The following is a 22,682-nucleotide window of genomic DNA, read 5'->3' on the forward strand; positions in this document are numbered from 1 at the left end:
TCATTCCTCTACTATTTTAATATAGAAGTCTAATTAATTCTGCATTATTATATAATAGTGACATTTTCGTTCTACAGTCATCTCATTGAGAGCTACTTGATTATTGTATAGGGCCTAAGTAATTCAAAAATACAGATAGCCCTATGTGACTCCAAATATATTTTTCAAAACACGATATGATTACAGCTTGAATTAAGAAAGTAATTAAATTGCTCATTACCATGTTCATTGAAGTATTCTCCATTAAAAGTCTACAGATGGAATTTACTGAGATATTGCAATTCTTCAAATGCTAATTAATTATTATTATCAAACGAAAATCCAAATTAAATGCTGTAATTCACCCCGAAGACTTCTGCTACTGCAAATACAGTATTGACAACAGGGTAAACTAGTTTTTGAATAGTATATAGCGCTCATCAATTCTGCATCTAGCTGTTTACCCTGTTGTCAATAGCAGTAGCAGAAGTCTTCGGGGTGAATTACAGCATTCAATTTGGATTTTCGTTTAATAATAATAATAATTCCATTAAAAGTGTCTAAAATTCAATAACGACACATGAGAAATCCATGTATAGTGAATATGAATAATATATGAAAGTCTGTACACACTGATATGTATATGATATATAAATATGAAATTTGATATAAACACATAGGAGATGTGTCTAAACAGAATAATTATTAATGCTCTCTTTTCTATTCCATTCAATATAAATCGACTTAAAATTATTCAACACACTAAAACATTGAAAACGAAATTACAATGCAGGATAGCAAGAAAACGAACCAACAAGAAAAACAATCAGCTATACATGGTGGAGGAAGGGAGAGAATACCTTGAAAAGGATAGGAGGAAGAATAGCTACTATGATTTGTCATTAAATAGTGGGTAAAAACAGTTCAAAAGGGATAGGTGTGAAATGAGAAGGAGAAAGAAAAGAAATGGAGAAGAAATATAGAGAGAAACAAATAAGCTAGTCAACTTTATACACTCACTACTGTAACTGGAAGGTTCAGGAAATAAAGTTAGACATTCAAAGTTAGTACAGATATCTTTCAGGTATCATATTGACGTCAGAGAAGAAATTACTACAAGTCCAGTTTTTCTCTTTCAGTCTAGTTTTTTCACTATAATTTTAGAGCTTATTACAAAGTGTTTCGAAATTGGGATTACTGTCTTGATAGTAACTTATATATGTAAATCAACTGCCAATTTTTCATCAATTAGGAACTCAATTAAAATAGAAAATCATATAGGAATATTATGAGAAATTATGAAGCACACTTAAAAAAAATCTGAAAAACCTTCGAAAAAGGAGATCGAGATTACAAAAAATTGAATTCTATTGAGAAATCTACATATATTTGCCGCACCCTTGAGAAAAAACTTGATAACAATAATTTCCCAACATCTATTTGTGATCCAAAAACTGACCTGCGCAGTTATCTTCATAGGAGGATGGTTTCCAAAATAGCTGAGCTACTTTTTATCCTGTGAAAAAATCTGTCTTCAAAACCTACTTGTAAAAAGGTGATTGCGAATTTTTGACTATACAGAGAGATTCATTTTAATCTGTCAGCAATCTTCATGAATAGCATCAATGCTTCAGATTCAACCAACGCTGACAGTTTAAAAACAATATCTTACTATATACAGAATTCTTCTAGATACAGTAGTCAACAGTATGTTGGTCTATTATAAAATTCCTTCGGAAAGCAATCAGCCAAGTTACAGCTATATACAGGTCGTTGATGACGTCAGAAAGAACATAATCATCAACCAGTGATCTGCACCCGTGCAACACTAATAAAATATTATAGCTATGAGAACCTCTCTGGTTCTCAGCCACTAGAAAATCCAGTTTCAGAGGATGAAGTAGAATCGAGAAAGATTCACGTCCAACTGTCAGTGTTGATTAAATGGTAAGTATTGATGTTATTTCATGAGGAATGATGACAATTCCAGGTGAATGCTTCTACAACATGTATCGTTCTGTGTATTGGAAATAAGGTTCTGACCACGTCAAACCTCAAATACCGGAGAGCTTTCAAATTTATTGAGTATCGTTGATTGTTCATCAAGTTTTTTGAGCTGGATTTTAGTGAAATCGGTTTTCACTGATTGCTTAATTGATGCATATTGCGTCAAACACCTTGATCATTATGATAGCTATGATTTTCTACCACAGAAAAAACTGATAACATGTATAGGGATGTAGGACTATGCAAAAATGATGTTATATATGTCACCTGGTCATATGGGACATATATATGAATCATATATTTATCTCATATTGATCAGGATTTTAGAGTTTTAATTTAGAAAAGTTTAATGAACAGTGTTTTTGTCTTTGAACAATTTTTGTCATCGACAGAGAGATTGTTTATTTAATTTGTTGTCAAAATTAATGTAGCTTCTCTTTTGTTTTTAATAACAAACGTGCCGCTTGTGCGACAGATAAAAATATGTACTGAAATGGCTTTCATGTTTGGCATTGACTGAGTTATATTAAATTTAATACCCAAAATTTTTCTTTTGGTCGGTGTGTGAGCTCGTTCGTTAGGACTGTGAGTAAAGTCCGGCTGTTCTGGTGAAGGGGATAGATTTTGCTCTTGTTTTATAATACAGTTTTCCTGTCGCAGTTCGGGCAGTTTAAAGAGAATTGTATTATTGAATAGGACGGGATCTGAACCCATTCCATTAGATCAGTTATTTTGATTTTTAATTAATAATTAACGCCGCGAAATACCAGTGGATGCCAAAGTGGGAAGCTATTTCAAAAAGATAGGTGACTACTGAATCATTGTTCTTAAATTTTCATAGCCACAAACATTGAATCCTCATTAGCAGCAAGCGAGTGTTTCCCCATTAATTCATATAAAATATTGTTTTATAATCAAATTAATCTTGTTTTGTTTAAATGTAAATATGTTAAAGACTCATTAAAGTTCTAGTTATTCTGTTCATTTCTTGTATTCATAGTTCTTTTCGTCCTTACATATTGGGTGGAGGCTTCTCCGGCCGTTCCACAACTTGCTCACATATTGGTGAAGGCATATATTGCTTACATATACGAATTTTGAAATATTATTTCAATCTTTATTCTTTAACCTGAGACTCGCAAGCTGCCTACTGGTTGAATAGACTTAAAATGTTGTCAAAAATCCACTTATATTAAATAAAAATTAAGAAAAGTTCCACAGCATTAACATTCACGCTACTGCCTCCTGGTGTGAAACAGATGTTCAGTGGGAATTGTCAAAATTTAAGTGTAAAATTACACATTTTTAGGCTGTTTTCAACTCTTTATTGACCAGAGTTTAGAGGCAACAAACTATGGTTTGACTCAAGAATATTGACTAAAAATAAAAGGATTTCGAAGTCATTAGAATGTTTTTGCATTACCTAACATATCATATCTAACCCTCAAGCTGCGTTTACACCAAAGTTATTAACAAAATGTTTATTTCTCCGTCCTTATAGATCTTATTAGATAGAACATAACTTATCGTACACATGATGAACTTATGTGTTTGTCAAGTTCCGTTCAATCTAATAGGATATATAAGGACGAAAAATAAGCATTTTGTTAATAACTTTGGTGTAAACGCAGCTTAAGGGTTAGATATGATATGTTAGGTAATGCAAAAACATTCTAATGACTTCGAAATCCTTTCATTTTTAGTCAATATTCTTGAGTCAAACCATAGTTTGTTGCCTCTAAACTCTGTACGCACCTTTAGATTCAACATAACTTATCATACACATGATGAACTTATGTGTTTGTCAAGTTCCGTTCAATCTAATAGGATATATATAAGGACGGAAAATAAGCATTTTGTTAATAACTTTGGTGTAAACACAGCTTAAGGGTTAGATATGATATGTTAGGTAATGCAAAAACATTCCAATGATTTCGAAATCCTTTTATTTTTAGTCAATATTCTTGAGTCAAACCATAGTTTGTTGTCTCTAAACTCTGTACGCACCTTTAGATTCAACATAACTTATCATACACATGATAAAGATATTATGTGTTTGTCAAGTTCCGTTCAATTTAATAGGATATATAAGGACGGAAAATAAGCATTTTGCTAATAACTTTGGTGTAAACGCAGCTTTAGACCATAAGAATGTGAACGTTGAAAGCTATATTGCATTTTTATTTCATGTACGTAAATACTTCTAGTATGCTGATATACTTCTTTGCAAACGATTAAGTTTTAAAAATTAATCTGTAATTGTATTTTTAGCTATTCTACTGTAGTGTTTGTAAATATTTATGAGGCCTCGGCTAAAGTTTTTTTATAATAATATGACTATTAAAAAAATGTTCATATTTAAATTACAAAATATATAAGTGAGCATTTCATAGACTCACACATATCGGAAGAATTCATATCTATAAAATAAGAAGAAGAAATTATGTTGGTTATATTCACGTTTAGTGTGTTAACTTGGATTTTCATGTTTATCAACTTACATGTGAATTTTTACTTTCCTTGCCCTATTACCATAGGTAAGGAAAGTATTGCTTTCCGAAAAAAAATAAAGGTACCCCAATTTCTAAATTTCTATATGTTTCAAGGTCCCCTGAGTCCAAAAAAGTGGTTTTTGGGTATTGGTCTGTATGAGTGTGTGTGTGTGTGTGTGTGTGGTGTGTGTGTGTGTGGTGTGTGTGTGTGTGTGTGTGTGTGTGTATGAGTGTATGTGCGTCTGTGTACACGATATCTCATCTCCCAATTAACGGAATGACTTGAAATTTGGAACTCGAGGTCCTTACGATATAAGTAACCGACACGAACAATTTCGATCTGATGCAATTCAAAATGGCGGCTAAAATGGCGAAAACTTTGTCAAAAACAGGGTTTTTTGCAATTTTCTCGAAAACGGCTCCAACGATTTTGATCAAATTCATACCTAAAATAGTCATCGATAAGCTCTATCAACTGCCACAAGTCCCATATCTGTAAAAATTTCAGGAGCTTCGCCCCATCAATGCAGATAGATTCCCAATTATTAGGCTTCAGATACAATTGAAACGAAAAAAAATCAAGTGGAGTAGATTGAGCATGAAAATCTCTACAATTAATGTTCAGTAACATTTTCACCTAAAATTGAAAATAAGCTTTAAATTCAAGAAAATGTGATTATTCAATTGCAAATTATTGTTGATTCTATTAAATCATTCACCATGAAGAGATAGCAGACCTCATGTGTGTCTCCAGCGTTACTGCCCTGTCACCAGCTGGCTCAAATCTTTGAATAGTAGACTTGAGATGCGCGGGAACACTAGCGTCAGGTGATCAATTTTCATAACGGCAAGGAAAGTTGTGTGAGTGCGCCACACCAGATTTTAAATTTATAAGAAACAATAGAATACGACATCTAGGCTGATACAAGACTTGGGTAATTACCTATTTGCTAAGGGTCTAAAAAAATTAACTGTCAGACCATTATCAAAATATTATTTATTAACGAACATAATTATATTCACATGTAATAAAAGCAAGTATATAGAGGCCATTATTCAAGAACGAGACCCTCCATTGACAAGACAAGGACGAAATTTGATGACAACTGTAATATAAATATTTTTCATGACGATATTAATAATTATTTTTGTAATTTGACACTGTTCAGATGTATTTTGTGCATTTTGATGAATAAAGAAATTTTCAATTCAATTCAATAACTGGTACTGTAGGTAGAGGTCCCAATCAGCAAAATCAACTTGAATCGAAATCAAAACAAGCTCGTTTTGTCAAACGTGAGGGCTTGATTCAAGATTTCATTCGCATGCGTTTTGCTCGAAATGAGTTGAATTCAAGAGTCCGTTTATACATCGTTCAAGCCAGTTTCGAGCTCGAAATACAGGCTCTAATCAGGCTGGTGCTGCGAGCTAAAATCAAGATCGCGTTGCGAGCTCGATTCAGGCCCGAGATGCACGGTCGAATCAGGAATGAGATGCAGTCTTGACTCAGGCTTGAAACGCATGCTGGATGCAATCCCCCCATTCAAGGCCACCTGGCACACCTTTCACGAAATTCAAGCTCGATTCTATTGTGATTCTAGATCAATTAGAGTCGGATTCAAGCTGGATGTTTAGAGTGAATCAATCCTGATTCAAGGCCAGTGCAATCCAATATCAATGCTTAATCATAATTCAAATTTCATCCAGAATTTGAAATAAATCTGTAATTCTTATTATTCATGATTCAATTATTCTTCCAAACTAATGCTCCAATCTTACTATTGCCTTAATACTCAATTTCTATACTCAGTGGACATCCATACATTCTATATAATTATAGATGAAATCTATATATAATATATATATATATATATATATATAGACTATATAATATATATATTATATAGATTTTATTAATATATAGATTATATAGATGAAATCTATATATAATATATATATATAGATATATATATATATATATAGATATATATATATATAGATTTCATCTATATATAGAATGTATGGATGTCCACTGAGTATAGAAATAGAGTATTAAGGCAATAGTAAGATTGGAGCATTAGTTTGGAAGAATAATTGAATCATGAATAATAAGAATTACAGATTTATTTCAAATTCTGGATGAAATTTGAATTATGATTAAGCATTTATATTGGATTGCACTGAATCAGATTATTAATATATATTTTATATTTTTAATATTATTCAAATTGAAATATTCTTTAAAATTCTCCTGTGAATGGCAAATTACTTATTCATTCTCTCCTGTCAGGGCAGTCTATAAACTGTCTCTGTAGCTGTATTGATTGAGTCGAGATCGACCTCTGCTAACCAATAACAGCTTGCAGACTGTCCTGAGAGGGAGCAGTGCATGAGTCACTCGCCATTCGATGAATTAATTAAATCAAATCTGCTCTAGTTCAACAGCCCTCTATGCTTGCAACACCTCAAATGGAGTACAGTTCATATACATCTGAGTAACACATCAATTATTACTTTGAATATCTATTAAAATATTAAATATTATATATTAATATCTATATTAGTTTATTTTCTTTAAAGCTTAACTTCAGAGTATTTACTATATGAGCGAAAAATGTAAATAAGAAAGCATTATTTTCAATAAAATGCAATGATTTTTATTAAATATTACAAAAATTGAACTTTCAATTTATAACTAATTATATATTTTTACTTTGAACTGCTATCGTCCTCGATTTGAGCTTCATGAGGCGTAGTCTCTCTACTCTTGGTCCTGTAAAATATGAAATGTACAGTTTAGTGGGATAACTTAATAGGTTATTATGAGTAAAATATAAAATTTCTCGGTAATCAATTCTCAGAATGCTGATTATGTAGCTTAAAAACTTTTATAAGTTGGAGACTGATATACATACTGTAACTTTCAGGATAAGTTATTGGTCAAATACTCTACCTTTTGACATACATAAATGAATTTCAACCCCTCATAAGTGGTTGACTTAGACCTTCATAAGGACATCTCATTTACATTTATGACAGTTTGGCACACTGTCAAACGAGAGAATAAAGGGGAACATTTCGGGAGTATCTTTTGAAATGAAATGTAAAAATCTGGTGTGGCGCACTGACACAACTTTCCTTGCCGTTATGAAAATTGATCACCTGACGCTAATGTTCCCGCGCATCTCAAGTCTACTATTCAGTGATTTGAGCCAGCTGGTGACAGGGTAATAACGCTGGAGACACACATGAGGTCTGCTATCTCTTCATAGTGAATGATTTAATAGAATCAACAATAATTTGCAATTGAATAATCACATTTTCTCGAATTTAAAGCTTATTTTCAATTTTAGGTGAAAATGTTACTGAACATTAATTGTAGAGATTTTCATGCTCAATCTACTCCACTTGATTTTTTTTGTTTCAATGTATCTGAAGCCTGATAATTGGGATTCTATCTGCATTGATGGGGCGGAGCTCCTGAAATTTTACAGATATGGGACTTGTGACAGTTGATAGAGCTTATCAATTACTATTTTAGGTATGAATTTGATCAAAATCGTTGGAGCGGTTTCCGAGAAAATCACGAAAAACCTTGTTTTTGACAACATTTTCGCCATTTTAGCCGCCATCTTGAATTGCATTTGATCGAAATTGTTCGTGTCGGATCCTTATAGTGAAAGGACCTTAAGTTCCAAATGTCAAGTCATTCCGTTAATTGGGAGATGAGATATCGTGTACACAGACGCACATACACTCATACACACACACACACACACACACACACACACACACACACACACACACACACACACACACACACACACACAGACCAATACCCAAAAACCAGTTTTTTGGACTCAGGGGACCTTCAAACGTATAGAAATTTAGAAATTGGGGTACCTTAATTTTTTTCAGAAAGCAATACTTTCCTTACCTATGGTAATAGGGCAAGGAAAGTAAAAAGTACCAAACAGATTACTAAATAAATAATCAGTTTTTCAATGTGTTTCGTTATTCATCAAAAAAGTGTTGTTTTAAGTTTTATTACTTTTATCAATCATTTCTATAAAAACTAAAACTTCAATCAGCCGCCATTTTTGATAAAAGTATCATAGAACATTTTTATTGATGTCGTCATTCTTGTTTTAAAAAGGCCTTTAAAACTATGAGCCACACAATGGGTGTTTACATTTTAATATTTGAGTTACAACCCTCATTTCTTCAAAAACTAAAACTTCAATCAGCCGCCATTTTGGATACAATTATCATAGAACATTATTATTGATGTCATCTTTCTTGTTTTAAAAAGACCTTTAAAATGATTAACCACACAATGGGTGTTTACATTTTAAATATCCCAGTTACAACCCCCAGTAAACACGTTATGTGGGGTTGGAACTTGGTTGTACATTAAAAGGTAGAGTATTCTATCAATAACTGATCCTGAAAGTTACAGAATTATATCTACAACAGTCTCCAAATTATTGAAGGGTTCCCATACATATGACTCACTCTGTATATGTGCATATGTATCGTTGAATTTCAAAGGTTGTTGAAAAACTGTGTTTGAAGGAGGTTCCGTCTTTGGGTAGCAGTGATTGGACATTGGTTGCAAAAAGGCAAACATGTAGAAGAATTGAAAAGAGTATTGGGAGCAAGCGGTGAAGTGTACGAAACGATGAGTTCTTCTTTGATTCAAGTAACTGATTTGCAATTTCTCCACATGTATTGGGACTACTAATTTATGATTATTCCATACTTTCATAAAAGAAAGCCTTTTTGACATGATTGTTTTATTCACAAATAAGTTTATTGAATGAACTATTTTCATTTCACATCATATTGGACACTTCAATTTTCTATCTGTAAGTCAAATATTTTCTTGGATTTTTATTTTTATACTTTGAAAACATGATCAATAATAATAATTTACTAATGATGAATTTTATGATGAATATGTATGTCATTGGCCTTTGATGATACTGCTATTTCCTTATAATTGGAAAAAACTCAAGAATAGTATAATAGTAGGTTGCCTTGATCACATAAGACGCGTGGAGACCGCAGCCTGCTATGGTGTGACGTCATGCTGCGACCTCTCGCCCTGGCTTAACATGCATTCAAATGTAAAAATGCCAACTTTGAGCCCTCATAGCAAATCAACCATCAACTTTACATAGAAGTGATTGACATCAAAATGTTCAGCATTTTATCCCCTTTGAAACAATATCAAACTAATTTTCAGTAAAAATCCTATAAATGTTACCGGCGAGTCTAAAACAAATCGTTTGAACACACAATTTGATTTGATAATACCATTTCAAATACGTTTTTGTACTTTCTATTAGTTTTTTCTGCATCGTTTTAGTTCTTTCTCTTAAACAGATTCTATTCTCATTTAGAAATTTTATCCTTATGAAGTCTGTGGAAAGAACTAACAGCTTCTTTAGGAATTTCAGGATATTAACGTTATTTTATCAACAACTCCTGAAACATAGCAATGCGAACCCATCAACGGTTGCCTAGCTTTATCACAAAAATAAACAGTCTAGATAAGCCCTAAGAATATATGAACATCATTTAAACATTATAAAGATTTTTATTTATCCCAATTATGATAAAAAAATAGATAATCATGACTTTTAATGACTTTAATGCTGTTATTTTATCAAAAAATAAAGCGCATTACACTACTGTACTGTAAAGTAGTTGAATAATTTCATGAATAATTAATGTTATATTATTTGTGAATAATATATGGTATTTCCTTTGTAAATTTGTGTCCCATGAAAATAATCAATAAAATATACTAATAATCGTCAATAATAATAATAATACTGCACTGAGCAGAAACAAAAACACAATACAAGAGCAACGTGTTGGCACTACGCTTTCCAGTAGACAACTGAAATAATTATTAGTAACCAGACAGTTCAACGTTCTAAAAATAACTTGTAACCATGGTGAACAGTTCCATGATTTCGCTAAATTGGTTCTAGGTATATGTCAATTAATAAAGTCTTAAACAAATATCATTAATACAAATGCTTGCAACTAGCATTCCGGGCGACGATACAACTATCAATTTTCACAAACAATTGTCAAATAATAAACAATCATTTTTAAATATTATTGGACGACCAGCATAAAATTAAATAAGTTCGCTTCATTTTGTCATATTATTGTTTAAAATAAGTCCAAAACAAATAAGTTACCAGCCTTTTCACAAATATGAATAGGTTTTACCGATTGAATATAGTGATAGATTCAAGGACTTTCTACACTTTTCGAAATGAATTAATGTTTTCAAAATACACATTGATGTGGAGCTTGTTTCTTTCTGAATTGAATAGCATATTCATATTTTTTATCAATACAGCGGTTTTTATGTGAGGAAGTGATATTTGACGCGGTGTTTTGTATGTAATTCTTATGGGAAGCCGGCGTTTGCCACGTAGGCTCATGCCATCTCATCCGCGTATGTAAACGCGATTGAGGCAACCTGCTATACACTATCCTTGGTTTACACTCACCATTCTATATAAAGACCGAGTGGCACATATATGTGTCACGAGTGAAAAAACCCTGAAATTTGAGAAACTTGAGGAATTTAACGATCTTCCAGAGTAATTCAAATTACTGTTAAGGAAATATTCATTTCAACAGGTGATATGATTTGGAATGTGTGGAGTATTCTGTATTAATTGACTGGTATATATGAAGTAAACCTAATTTTTTATTGGGAGGAGTTGATTAGTCATGTCGCACATATATGTGCCACCCAGGAGCGAATGTGCTATTCCTTTATAGTCGAATATATGACATTTTTGGTTATGTAAATATGGATGTTACTTATTTTTATTGTATGTTAATTTTTATATGTTAGCAAGGTTAGCGTTTTAGGCAATATTTACACTGCACTGTAGTAGATAGCCGTATTTGTTTTTCAAACCATACCTGTAGGTATGTAAATAAAAACAGAAATTCAAGTACCCATTTTAAAATTGGCATATTTCTTTTTAGAAATAAAAATATTAGAATAATATTATTTTTATTTTTCTTTGATTTCTATTCTCAAGTATTATTCAAAAGTAGCCCTAAAGAAAAAAGACTATAGGTATGTTTTATCCCAGTAATGCGTTCACACTAACTCACTCAAAGTTGCAACCATATTAGTCCAGTCAATATAGACATGAAAAAGAGGGCCTGCTAGTAATTTATATTTTATTTCTGATTTTTATACCTATATTTTTTTAAACATCAATGAAAATTAAACTTGAACTTTCAGCAGTAAAATTATAAAAACATTTTGGGACATATTATTCATTATCAAAATTTGGGAATAAAATAGTTTTGGGCAAAGCCTGCTATTCTTTCCAAATTATATTTTTATGATTTGTGATTGTATCCACAAAAGGATAAATAAATTCAGAACCAACCAATATTTGCATGATAAATAATTGTCTTGTTCTATATAGATACAGAGTGGCCCAAAAACCTTGTATTTTCAATAAAATGGATATTTTCAGAAAATATTTTTTTAATAGTTCAACAATACTATGAAGAATCTATCCTCTAAATCTCAAGGATTTATCTTTTATCGAATTTTAAATGTTCTGTCCCAAAAATTCAAACTTTAGGCTCTCATATCTCAAAAAGTAATGATCGGAAAAAATGTTTTCCTGAGAATACCTTTTCATTTTGATAGGTTGATGATATACAAACCGAAAAACTTTGAAAAATATCACCAGTATAAATTTTATTTTTAGCCTTTGCACAACCTTAAACCGACTCTAGCCGCGGTTCACACTTCTGCCAGTTCACTCATTCGTCAAACTTCTTATAACATATCCAACATTATTGAGATTTATTGTGACTTAAGTCTCCAATATGGTTCTTTGGAAATTACTATACTAATTTGCAGCTTGTTTTACAATAATTTTTGCTTCATATGAAATTAAAAATCTGAGCCTATTCAATTATAAAGTTATCATTTTAAAATTTTAAAACTGCTTTAGTGATTAGGAAATAGTATAGTGCAACTTACTGAAAATGGTTTCCATCAGATGTAGAAAGGAGTTTTAAATCTAAAACTGTAGTTGGCAGCATATTCGTCTGTCATGGTGGATTTTGGTATATGCGTCTGCAGTTCTATTCCCACCTTTGCCTGAAATCAAATGATACATTAAATGTATGAAAGCGATTTTCTAATTGAGAGGAATTTTATAAGTGATAGTAAATGATATAACAATAAACCAATACAAGAGAGTTTTCAAGGACCTTACATAGTACTGAACTAATTATCAAATTGTAGCCTATCAATAAGAATGATTGCTTCTATTTACAATTTATTTAAAGTATTTATCAAGGGGGTTATTTTATACTGGTCATATTGGAATAAATATGGTTTCATCTAATCAAAATATAAAAAAAAATTTAGTTCATGTCCCTAACAAAAATGTAACTATAGTCCCTAATAAATATAACTAATAATTAGTAGGTGGTGTTATGAATAGTTCTATTATTGTAACATTTTACAATAGCTTCTTTTATATCATAACCATCCATGATATTGAATCAATCTATTATAATATTACTGAATCATATAATCACTAGCTTAAAATGTATTGAATCATGAAATTAAAACCACTAACTTGATAGTTTTTTACAAGTTTGAAGTTAACCAACAATGGTAACAGTTTAATCAACTATTAGACCCGGTTGCACAAAAGCCAGTTAAATTTTAACCGTGATTAACTCACGAGAACCAATTAGAGAATGCGTTTTTGATAAAACGGCTTCTCTGATTGGCTCTCGCGGAATTAATCACAGTTAAAATTTAACCGGCTTTTGTGCAACCGGGCCTCAGTGTTTGAAAATGATAAACATTCAACTTATACACACTAAAAATTGCAATTACTGTTATATTAGGGTTATTAATAGGGCTTGACATAAAATCTTAAAACTGCTCCAGTAATTCTTGAATAGATAGGCTATTGTAGGTAGCCTAAGTTTGTTTGTTAAGGTTACAAGTAAGTTTGTTATGTATGTTGAAAAATTTGATTATTGGAGGAGATAGAGTGCCACTTACTGAAAATGGCTTTCATCAAATGTAGAGAGGAGAAGAACTTTTTTCAAATCTAATCCTTGCATCATATTCATCTGTCATGGTGGATTTTAGTATAATATGTATCTGCAGTTCTATTCCCACCTTCGTCTGAAATCAAATGGAACATGTATGAAAGCAATTATCTAATTGAAAGAAATTTTGGCTAAAGTGCACGTCCAGTGCCAACATACCTGTCATCAAATTTTTGGTTGGGATCGATTAGTAGGCCTATGATATTTTGAGCACAAAATCAAAAAATTAAACGGCGGTCACTATTGTTTTCAAAATAAACTAAGTTCAAAGTAGCACAACTTTACATGCATTTAACCTATGCTATAAGTAGCAACCATAAGTAGCTAAGGTTAGGAAAAGCTTTAGGTTAGGAAAACTCAGATTGGGAATATCATAATTTGATGATTTCAATAATAAAATGGTTGCTACTCATAGGTTAAATGCATGTAAAATTGTGCTACTTTGAACTTAGTTTATTTCAAAAACAATAGTGACCGTCGTTTAAATTTGTGATTTTGTTCTCAAAATAGCATACTTAATAATCGATCCCAACCAAAAATTTGATGACAGGTATGTTGGCACTGGACGTGCATTTACACCGAAATTTTGAAGTAATAATTTAGTATGGTTTTAATAAATTGATAGTATTAAAACAATAAACCAATACAAGGGAGTATTCAAGGACCTTACATAGTACTGAACTAATTATTAAATTGTAGCCTATCAATAAGAATGATTGCTGCTATTTACAGTTTATTTAGAGTATTTCTCAAGAGGTTGATTTGATACTAGTCATATTGAAATAAATAATGTTTTATCTAATCAAAATACTGTATTCAAAAAGTTAATTAGGTCAAATGTAACCATAGTCCCTAATATGCCTATAAATAACTAATATTATTAGTGGGTATAAGCCTATTCTGGTATTAGCTTTATTATTGTAACATTTTACAATAGCTTCTTATATCTTAAACATTCATAATAATTAAATCAATCTATTATGATACTACTGAATCATATAATCACTAGTTTAAAAATTATTACCTAAATCATAAAATCAAAACCACACTTGATAGTTGTTTTACAAGTTTAAGGTACCAACAATGTTAACAGTTGGTTAAATCAACTGTTTGGGTTTAAAAATGGAAAAAATTAACTTATACACACTAAACATTGCAATTAATGTTGTATCAGGGTTATTAATAGGGCCTAACATAATTATTTACCATAGTGCTTTTAAAAACAACATGTGCTTTACAAATTTATCTGGGGAATAACGCTTTGCCAAAACTAGGCTAAACAGCTTTGTTTAGTAGGTAACTTCTGTATGCTATTAAACTAATCAATAAATATCCTAGACATAAATGAATGATCTTACCTTAATTTAAGACCTTCAGCAATCAAAAATTATCATCAACTTGATGATGCGATAAAATAAAGGATAAAACAAACAATGAACGAACTTCACCTTCAACTACTGAAAACTGAAGGAGACAGGACAAGAGGACATCTTTAATGGCTGTCGCTCAAGCGCAGTAGTGCACAAGCATGAATCACCCCGGGAGTTTCAAAGTTATTGATATAGACAATCTTTATTGTTAACATTAAAACAGTCCATATTTCTGGGACGGATTAATGATTTTTTTATGGGGGACATTATTTGTGCTTCCACTGAAATAATGTTGGAATCAATAAAATAGTACCTAGTTTATTATTATTTGAATTTAAAACTTGAAAATTATTTCATAGGCTTGGTGTGTGACATGATTTTTAGCACAAACTGGAATCTAATTTGAAAAAATGATATAACTTTTTCATTTTTGGATAGAAACATTTGAAATTCTAGGACAATGTTTATAACATGAACAGAATCGTTAATTATTTTTTTCAAAATTCTCCATCATCAATCACCAATTATTTAAAATTTTAAACGTTAGTAGCCCGTCAACGGCCCGTCTGACGGGATTTTTGCATTGAGAAGAAGTGCTGGAAATCTACTTCTGTAGCCGAATAAGTGATAAAAGACTGCTTTTTTGAACATTTTTAGGAAACTTAGAAATCGATCAAATTTTTTCCAAGTCCTATCTGGATTAAAATTAGCGCAAAAGGTCTATTATATCATCAACAGTACGTTGTAGACGATTTTCACAAGAGACAAAAAGTGTTTGAAATTCAATCCTGCATCCGAACTATTAATTAGAAATGCAATTTTTCGACTTTTTTGGGAAACTTGAACATCTGGCAAATTTATTCTAAGTCCCTGTGGATTTAGCGCAAAAGGTCAATTATATCGTTAACAGTGCATTTTAGACGATTTTTGCAAAAGACAAAAAGTATTTGAATTGCAATTCTGCACCCGAATTGATTAACAAAAAGCTTAAAGTGAGACTTTTTGGAAAACTCAAAAAAATTTCAGTCTTAATTTGTGTAAAACATTTTCTTTATCTCGATAACAGTGAGTTGGAGACGATTTTTGAAGAAGATAGAAAGGGATTGGAATTCAATTCCACTTAGGAATTAGGCCTATTGGTCAGAAAGCCTAAATTGAGACATTTTTAGGGATTAAGTTACACAGGTGAGGGGGGAGGAGACACCTTCTGAAAAAAATGTTTGATTTTCACTTATAACATTTTCACTTAGTGTGTTGACTGGGTAGGTACTGTAGAAATTCCATACTGTACCAACCTTTCTAACGTTTATTTTAGTAAACATTTCTAAGTTTATCAAACGTTGTTTTCATAACGTTTATCAGCAATATACATTCTAGACGTTTATTAAACGTTTATAGAGTGAACGTTCATTTTAGTAAAATTCCCTAACGTTTATTAAACGTTGTTTTCATAACGTTTATCGGATTTATACATTTCAAACATTTATCAATTTATTAAACGTTTTTCAAACTTTTTGTGCTGTGTGGGATGAACACTACAGGTTGATCTCCTCTCCCCTGTATTAGAGGAGATTTTGGAAGTGACAATGAGAAATAGACAATGTAAAGAAGACAATGTGAAATAGGCTACTCGAGGATTGTTCGACACTCACAATAGAAACAAAATTCAAGGGAATACGTAGCAAGCTATATTCAAGATCGATTCAAATCGGCTTTAACCAATACCTACTATTACTTCAGACCCCACAACTGATCTCTAATAAACTATGACGTCATCACATGTAGATCATCGATGATCTACTGGCGGTAAGCAAGCGAAATAAGGGCGCTGATGCTTGTTATCACATCTGATATGGTAATCAACAAAATTGGAATTACAAATTCAATTTTCACGGTGTTCCATTTCAATTTTCAGAATATGGTTTGTTTATCATTCTTCTAATATTTGTTTGTGAAAAGTAATAATGAATTTGGGGTTTTAAATCATTGGGATACTGCTGTGTACCTAATTGTTGCGGGAATTATAACAAGATTCCAAAAGTTTCCATACGGTTTTAAAGTTTAAAACGGTTTTTTTACTTTTTTGAAAGATGATACTTTGAAATGAAAATGGATACGAGCGATAAGAAGAAAGAGCTTCAATTCTACAAAACAACGGTTTACATGAAGTGTAGAAGAACAGTGTAAATAAAGTGTGAGTGGAAAATTTAATTAAAGTGTGAAAGAACAGTGTAAATAAAATGTGAAATAACAGTGTAATTAGAGTGTGGAAGAACAGTGTGAATAAAGTGTGTGAAAGAACTTTTGAATTAATAAATTAAAAAGTAAATGCAAAGTGTTGGAACTGCCCATAAAATCATAATATTAAGGTTTTACCTAACTGAAAAACATCTCCTGATGGGTTTCTTTGTACTACAGATCAATTGTGATCAAGTTTGTGGGAGCCTCTTTCCTAAAAAAGAGTTAGGAAATTTGGTTTATCTTTGATTTACCTCTCCTTTGACTCTGATACAGGCTATTATTAAGTATTTTTGGTTGAGATGAATTTATCAATAGCTCTATCACTGAATCGAGTAGGACTATGTCTATCAATCTGAAAATATGGATAAATTATTGCATTTGTGGAATAAAGTGTTTTTATTTCAATAAAATTACAAGTGTCTTTAATTTGAAATTTAGATAGTATTCCATCCAATAAAAATCGATACAGTAACAAAAGTTACATTGATAAGCTAGTAGAAACTACTACGATCTAGGAAGAATCAATCTATGTTATGACGTCATTAATTAGTTGTGGAGCCTGAAGTAATAGTAGGTATTGCTTTAACTGACAAGGGTTATTCAAGGCAGAGTCAAGACTTGTTTGACTCATGCAATAAAAGCTAAATTCGAACGAATACTTTCGAGCCATATTCAAGATCAATTCTAATCAAGACTGTTAGCTTTGACTGACAAGGGGAATTCAAGGCAAAGTCAAGACTTGTTTGACTCATGCAATAAAAGCTAAATTCGAACGAATACTTTCGAGCCATATTCAAGATCAATTCTAATCAAGACTGTTAGCTTTGACTGACAAGGGGAATTCAAGGCAAAGTCAAGACTTGTTTGACCCATGCAATAAAAGCTAAATTCGAACGAATACATAGCATGCCATATTAAATTTCGATTCCAACCAAGTTTGTTAGCCTTGAAAAACAAGGGTATGCTGCTTTCGATTCTAGTATGGAAATTCAAGGGGACTTCGAGTTGAATGTCAAGCAAGATCGTTTTCAGCTGGATTCAACTTCAGCCTTGATTGACAAGTGAAGGCTGCTTCTAATTCAAGCCTTGAATCAAGCCTTACTGCTGACTGGGGGTATGCTAAGTGAAAATGAAATTTTTGAGACTTTGAAGTTTACTTCAGGGGTCAAATGAGTTATTCTCAACTTTTTATAGAGAACATTAAGTTATAATTATTACTATTCAAGATCATAAAAGTTCCATAATATAGAACGATTTTTGTATTCAATACCGGTAGGCTACCTCTTTGCATAATATAATACCTTTTTGTATAATTAATTGGAAAATATTATTCGGTGGCAGATATTACTATTGCTGAAGCGTGTAGATTTATGTGTTTCCTGCATGTATTGGACTTTTTTTATTATATATGTATATGCTTCTGATTTTATGAATAATTACGACTCATCTCTAGTAATAAGAAAAAACACTTCTAATGTAGCTGGTGAGTTTTTAAACTCACAATATTTGAATTTTCCCGGCTGTGTTGCACCAAAAGTCGATCAAGTCAAACCGAATATCGAATTCATATTGATAGTCGGTCGATACCTGTGTCAATTCAATTCAATTCGACGACTGCTTGATTGCTTGGCGTTTGAGGTTATGTTGTCATATTTTGCCAATAATTATTGTATTTTAACAACATCTAAGTAATATTGTCATAAAAATTTTGCATTAAATTGTGATTATATTTGCTTACAAGGCAGATTAACTCATTTTTCCCTACATGAATATGGGAGAGGAGAAGGAGAGTGTGATCCAAGAATTCAAACTCGAAAAGGATTCTGAACTACGTTTTGAAGTTGAAAACAACAATGAAACAGTCGTTCTCGAGGTAACCCAGTAATATTTTATTTGTTCTTTTCGGCTGCACTTTAGTTTATGGGCCGCGGAATCTAGCATTGAGACCTACATAGATCGATAGAGGAGATCAAGACGAGATCAACAATGTATAACATTGTTGTCGATTTCTAAGGATTAGCTGAAAAAACATGGCGGAAAGTTCAACATTTTTATTTTTAATAATTTTTTTTATGTCTACAAAATGTTTAAAACTAGTGCAATCTTATGGTAATAAAAAATGGTAAACATAAATCTGTAACTTAACACCAGGGTAATTGGCTAATGCCGGTACAGAATTAACATTGTTTATTCGGCTGCCCCGTTTATTCAACTTAAGATTTAATATTTTAGGTATTAAAAACAAACTAAAATTTCTCATCTTGATTTCAAAGAAAGAAAAAACGGCTGCACTTTAGTATATGGGCCGCGGAATCTAGCATTGAAACCTACATAGATCAATAGAGGAGATCAAGACGAGATCAACCATGTATAACATTGTTGTCGATTTCCAAGGATTAGCTGAAAAAACATGGCGGAATATTCAAAATTTCTTTATCAATTTTTATTTTTAATAATTTTTTTATGGCTACAATATGATTAAAACTAGTGCAATCTTATGTAAAATTTGACGAGGAATCCAATGAAACTAATTTCAGGTGAACCTGTTTGCATGGTGATTGATAGGTATTTTAAACTATTGGATTTAGTAGAATGATAAATTCTAAAGAAAAAATGTCCAGTCACTTGATAGCCTAAACTCAAAATTATTCGAGATATTAGGGCAAATAAAAATATTCGAACTCCATTTTTTTCACGGCCCATAAACTAAAGTGCCCCCAATTTATGGAGTTTTATACCAAATGAAACTAATTTTTAAGTTAATATTGTGCAATATTGCTATTGTATCACTGTAGCTCCAGAAAGTAACTTTTAAAAAGTGTTGATAGATAATTCAATTTTATACCCTGACCTCACCCTCCTACCTTACCTGACGTGCCCCTGATCTCAATGATATAGGTGGTAAAAAGAAAAGTAAAGTAAATAATCATTCAATTTTCAGGTTAAAGCTGGAATGGCGGAAATATTTGGCACCGAGCTAGTGAAAGGCAAGCCGTACACTTTTACAACAGGAGCCAAAATTGCTGTGTTCACATTCCATGGTTGCACTATTGAATTGAAAGGCCGCAAAAATATCAGCTACATTTCAAAGGAAACACCTATGGTAAATACAGTAGCCTACTTACATCCATTTATAAATTAATAAGTAATTTCCCAGTTTGCTAACAAACTACCCAGTTATCTAGCAAGGGATTTTTTGTAAAATACTTCCTTGAATACTGTACTTGAAGTTCTCCCACTAGAAGCACATCAGCGCCGTGGTCGTCATTAATATACTTTGACAACTTCTCGAGTTGTCGATGTTGGCAAGTCATCTCTTCAAAATACTTTTGCAAGCTGTAGTAAGGTTACTTACTAAGGAAACCTTCAATTTCATTTTCAAACAGGTTTATGTTGAATATTTTTAATAAATTTGATTCTATGTAGGTATCTATTCAGATATAAGATGAGTTCACAGGCATTCATAATGAAGTTTAAGACCCATTGCATTTCCCATAACAACAAATGTGTTAGAAAGCGATAGAGGCCCCACTCCACAGCTCTGGGGGTTGCCTCTCCACATTCCAAAAATCTGGTGTGGCGCACTCACACAACTTTCCTTGCCGTTATGAAAATTCATCACCTGACGCTAGTGTTCCCGCACATCTCCAGTCTACTATTCAAAGATTTGAGCAAGCTGGTGACAGGGCAATAACGCTGGAGACACACGAGGTCTGCTATCTCTTCATAGTGAATGATTTAATAGAATCAACAGTTGCCAACAGATTGCAATTGGAAAACCACATTTTCTCGAATTTTGAGCTTATTTTCAATTTTAGGTGAAAATGTTACTGAACATTAATTGTAGAGATTCTCATTCTCAATCTTTTCCACTTGAAATTTTTTGTTTAAATTGTATCTAAAGCCTGATAATTGAGAATCTAAAATCAAACTTTGCTCAGATGGGGCGGAGCTCCTGGAATTTTTACAGATATGGGACTTGTGGCAGTTGATAGAGCTTATCAATGACTATTTTTGGTATAAATTTAATCAAAATGGTTGGAGCTGTTTTCGAGAAAATCGCGAAAAACCCTGTTTTTGACAAAATTTTCGCCATTTTAGCCGCCATCTTGAATCGCATTTGATCGAAATTGTTTGTGTCGGATACTTATAGGGGAAGGACCTTAAGTTCCAAATTTCAAGTCATTCCGTTAATTGGGACATGAGATATCGTGTACACAGACGCACATACACTCATACACACACACACACACACACACACACACACAACACACACACACACACACACACACACACACACCACACACACACACACCCACACACCACACACACACACACAACACACACACACACACACACACACACACACACAACACACACACACACACACACACACACACACACACACACCACACACACCACACACACACCACACACACACACACACACACACACACACACACACACACCACACACACACACACCACACACACACACACACACCACCACACACACACACACACACCACACACACACACACACACACACACACACACACACACACCACCACACACACACACACACACACACACACACACACACACACAACACACACACCACACACACACACACACATACACACATACATACATACAGACCAATACCCAAAAACCATTTTTTTTGAACTCAGGGGACCTTGAAACGTATAGAAAACATGAAATTAGGGTACCTTAATTTTTTTTGGAAAGCAATACTTTCCTTACCTATGGTAATAGGGCAAGGAAAGTAATAATACGAAGTGAGTCTATAAGCAGCCTGCACACAGGGATAATAGTAGCGTCCGTTAGCTGTCGTGGGAACACGGAATTGTAAATGTCATGAGGCCTACAATTGAGTTTCGGAAATGTCCAATTCCGCGTTCCCATAGGAACTATGGCTAGCTAGCTAGTAGCCGCTACTAAAGTGAGATTCATGTTATAGAGTGTAGAGTGTAGGCTACACCTGTTTAACATTGGTTATTGGTGTCACTATGCATATGATAAAACAGATAGCTCCGCGCAAGAGATAGCTCTATCATTTTCCGACAAGTCCGTACCATTGCCCAATCATTCGTTGAATATGAAGGAACACAATGAACTACCAAAATATTGAATTTCAATCATAAACAGGCAACAGTTCTTGTCAGTCGGTTATTTGATCCCTCCAGCCAGGCTCAGCCAAGCAGCCGAGACAATAGAACAATGGAGTGACGGTCTTATTCGCGTTCATCAGCAGTTTTCTTTCTCACGATTATTTTGATTTTTGTTCTACCTATAATCAATAATAACTCCAGTCACCAGTAAAAAGTTTCCAGAATCGTGGTGTACTACCATATTAATGACTTTTCATGATGATTTTTAATTATTTAAAAACATTGTTGACATTCTTAGCCTTCAGGCTAAACTTGGGG

At 32.6% G+C, this 22,682-nt stretch overlaps 2 protein-coding genes across 2 annotated transcripts in view; one reads left to right on the forward strand and one right to left on the reverse strand.

Annotated features, from left to right (window-relative positions):
- The window catches only part of LOC111059864 (protein pinocchio), a 384,086-nt gene that overhangs the window by 169,369 nt on the left and 192,035 nt on the right, over window positions 1-22,682 (reverse strand). The gene's annotated exons all lie outside the window — the stretch shown is intronic.
- LOC111056640 (protein CLP1 homolog) overlaps window positions 18,832-22,682 on the forward strand; it is a 30,550-nt gene continuing 26,699 nt past the window's right edge. The window contains exons 1-2 of the mRNA XM_039419689.1: window positions 18,832-19,106; window positions 20,175-20,336. Coding sequence (XP_039275623.1) covers window positions 18,999-19,106; window positions 20,175-20,336 — 270 coding nt within the window. The 5' untranslated portion in view covers window positions 18,832-18,998. The remainder of the gene's footprint in view (window positions 19,107-20,174; window positions 20,337-22,682) is intronic.

Source organism: Nilaparvata lugens, chromosome 1 (genome assembly GCF_014356525.2).
Source record: "Nilaparvata lugens isolate BPH chromosome 1, ASM1435652v1, whole genome shotgun sequence".
Lineage (NCBI taxonomy): Eukaryota > Metazoa > Arthropoda > Insecta > Hemiptera > Delphacidae > Nilaparvata > Nilaparvata lugens.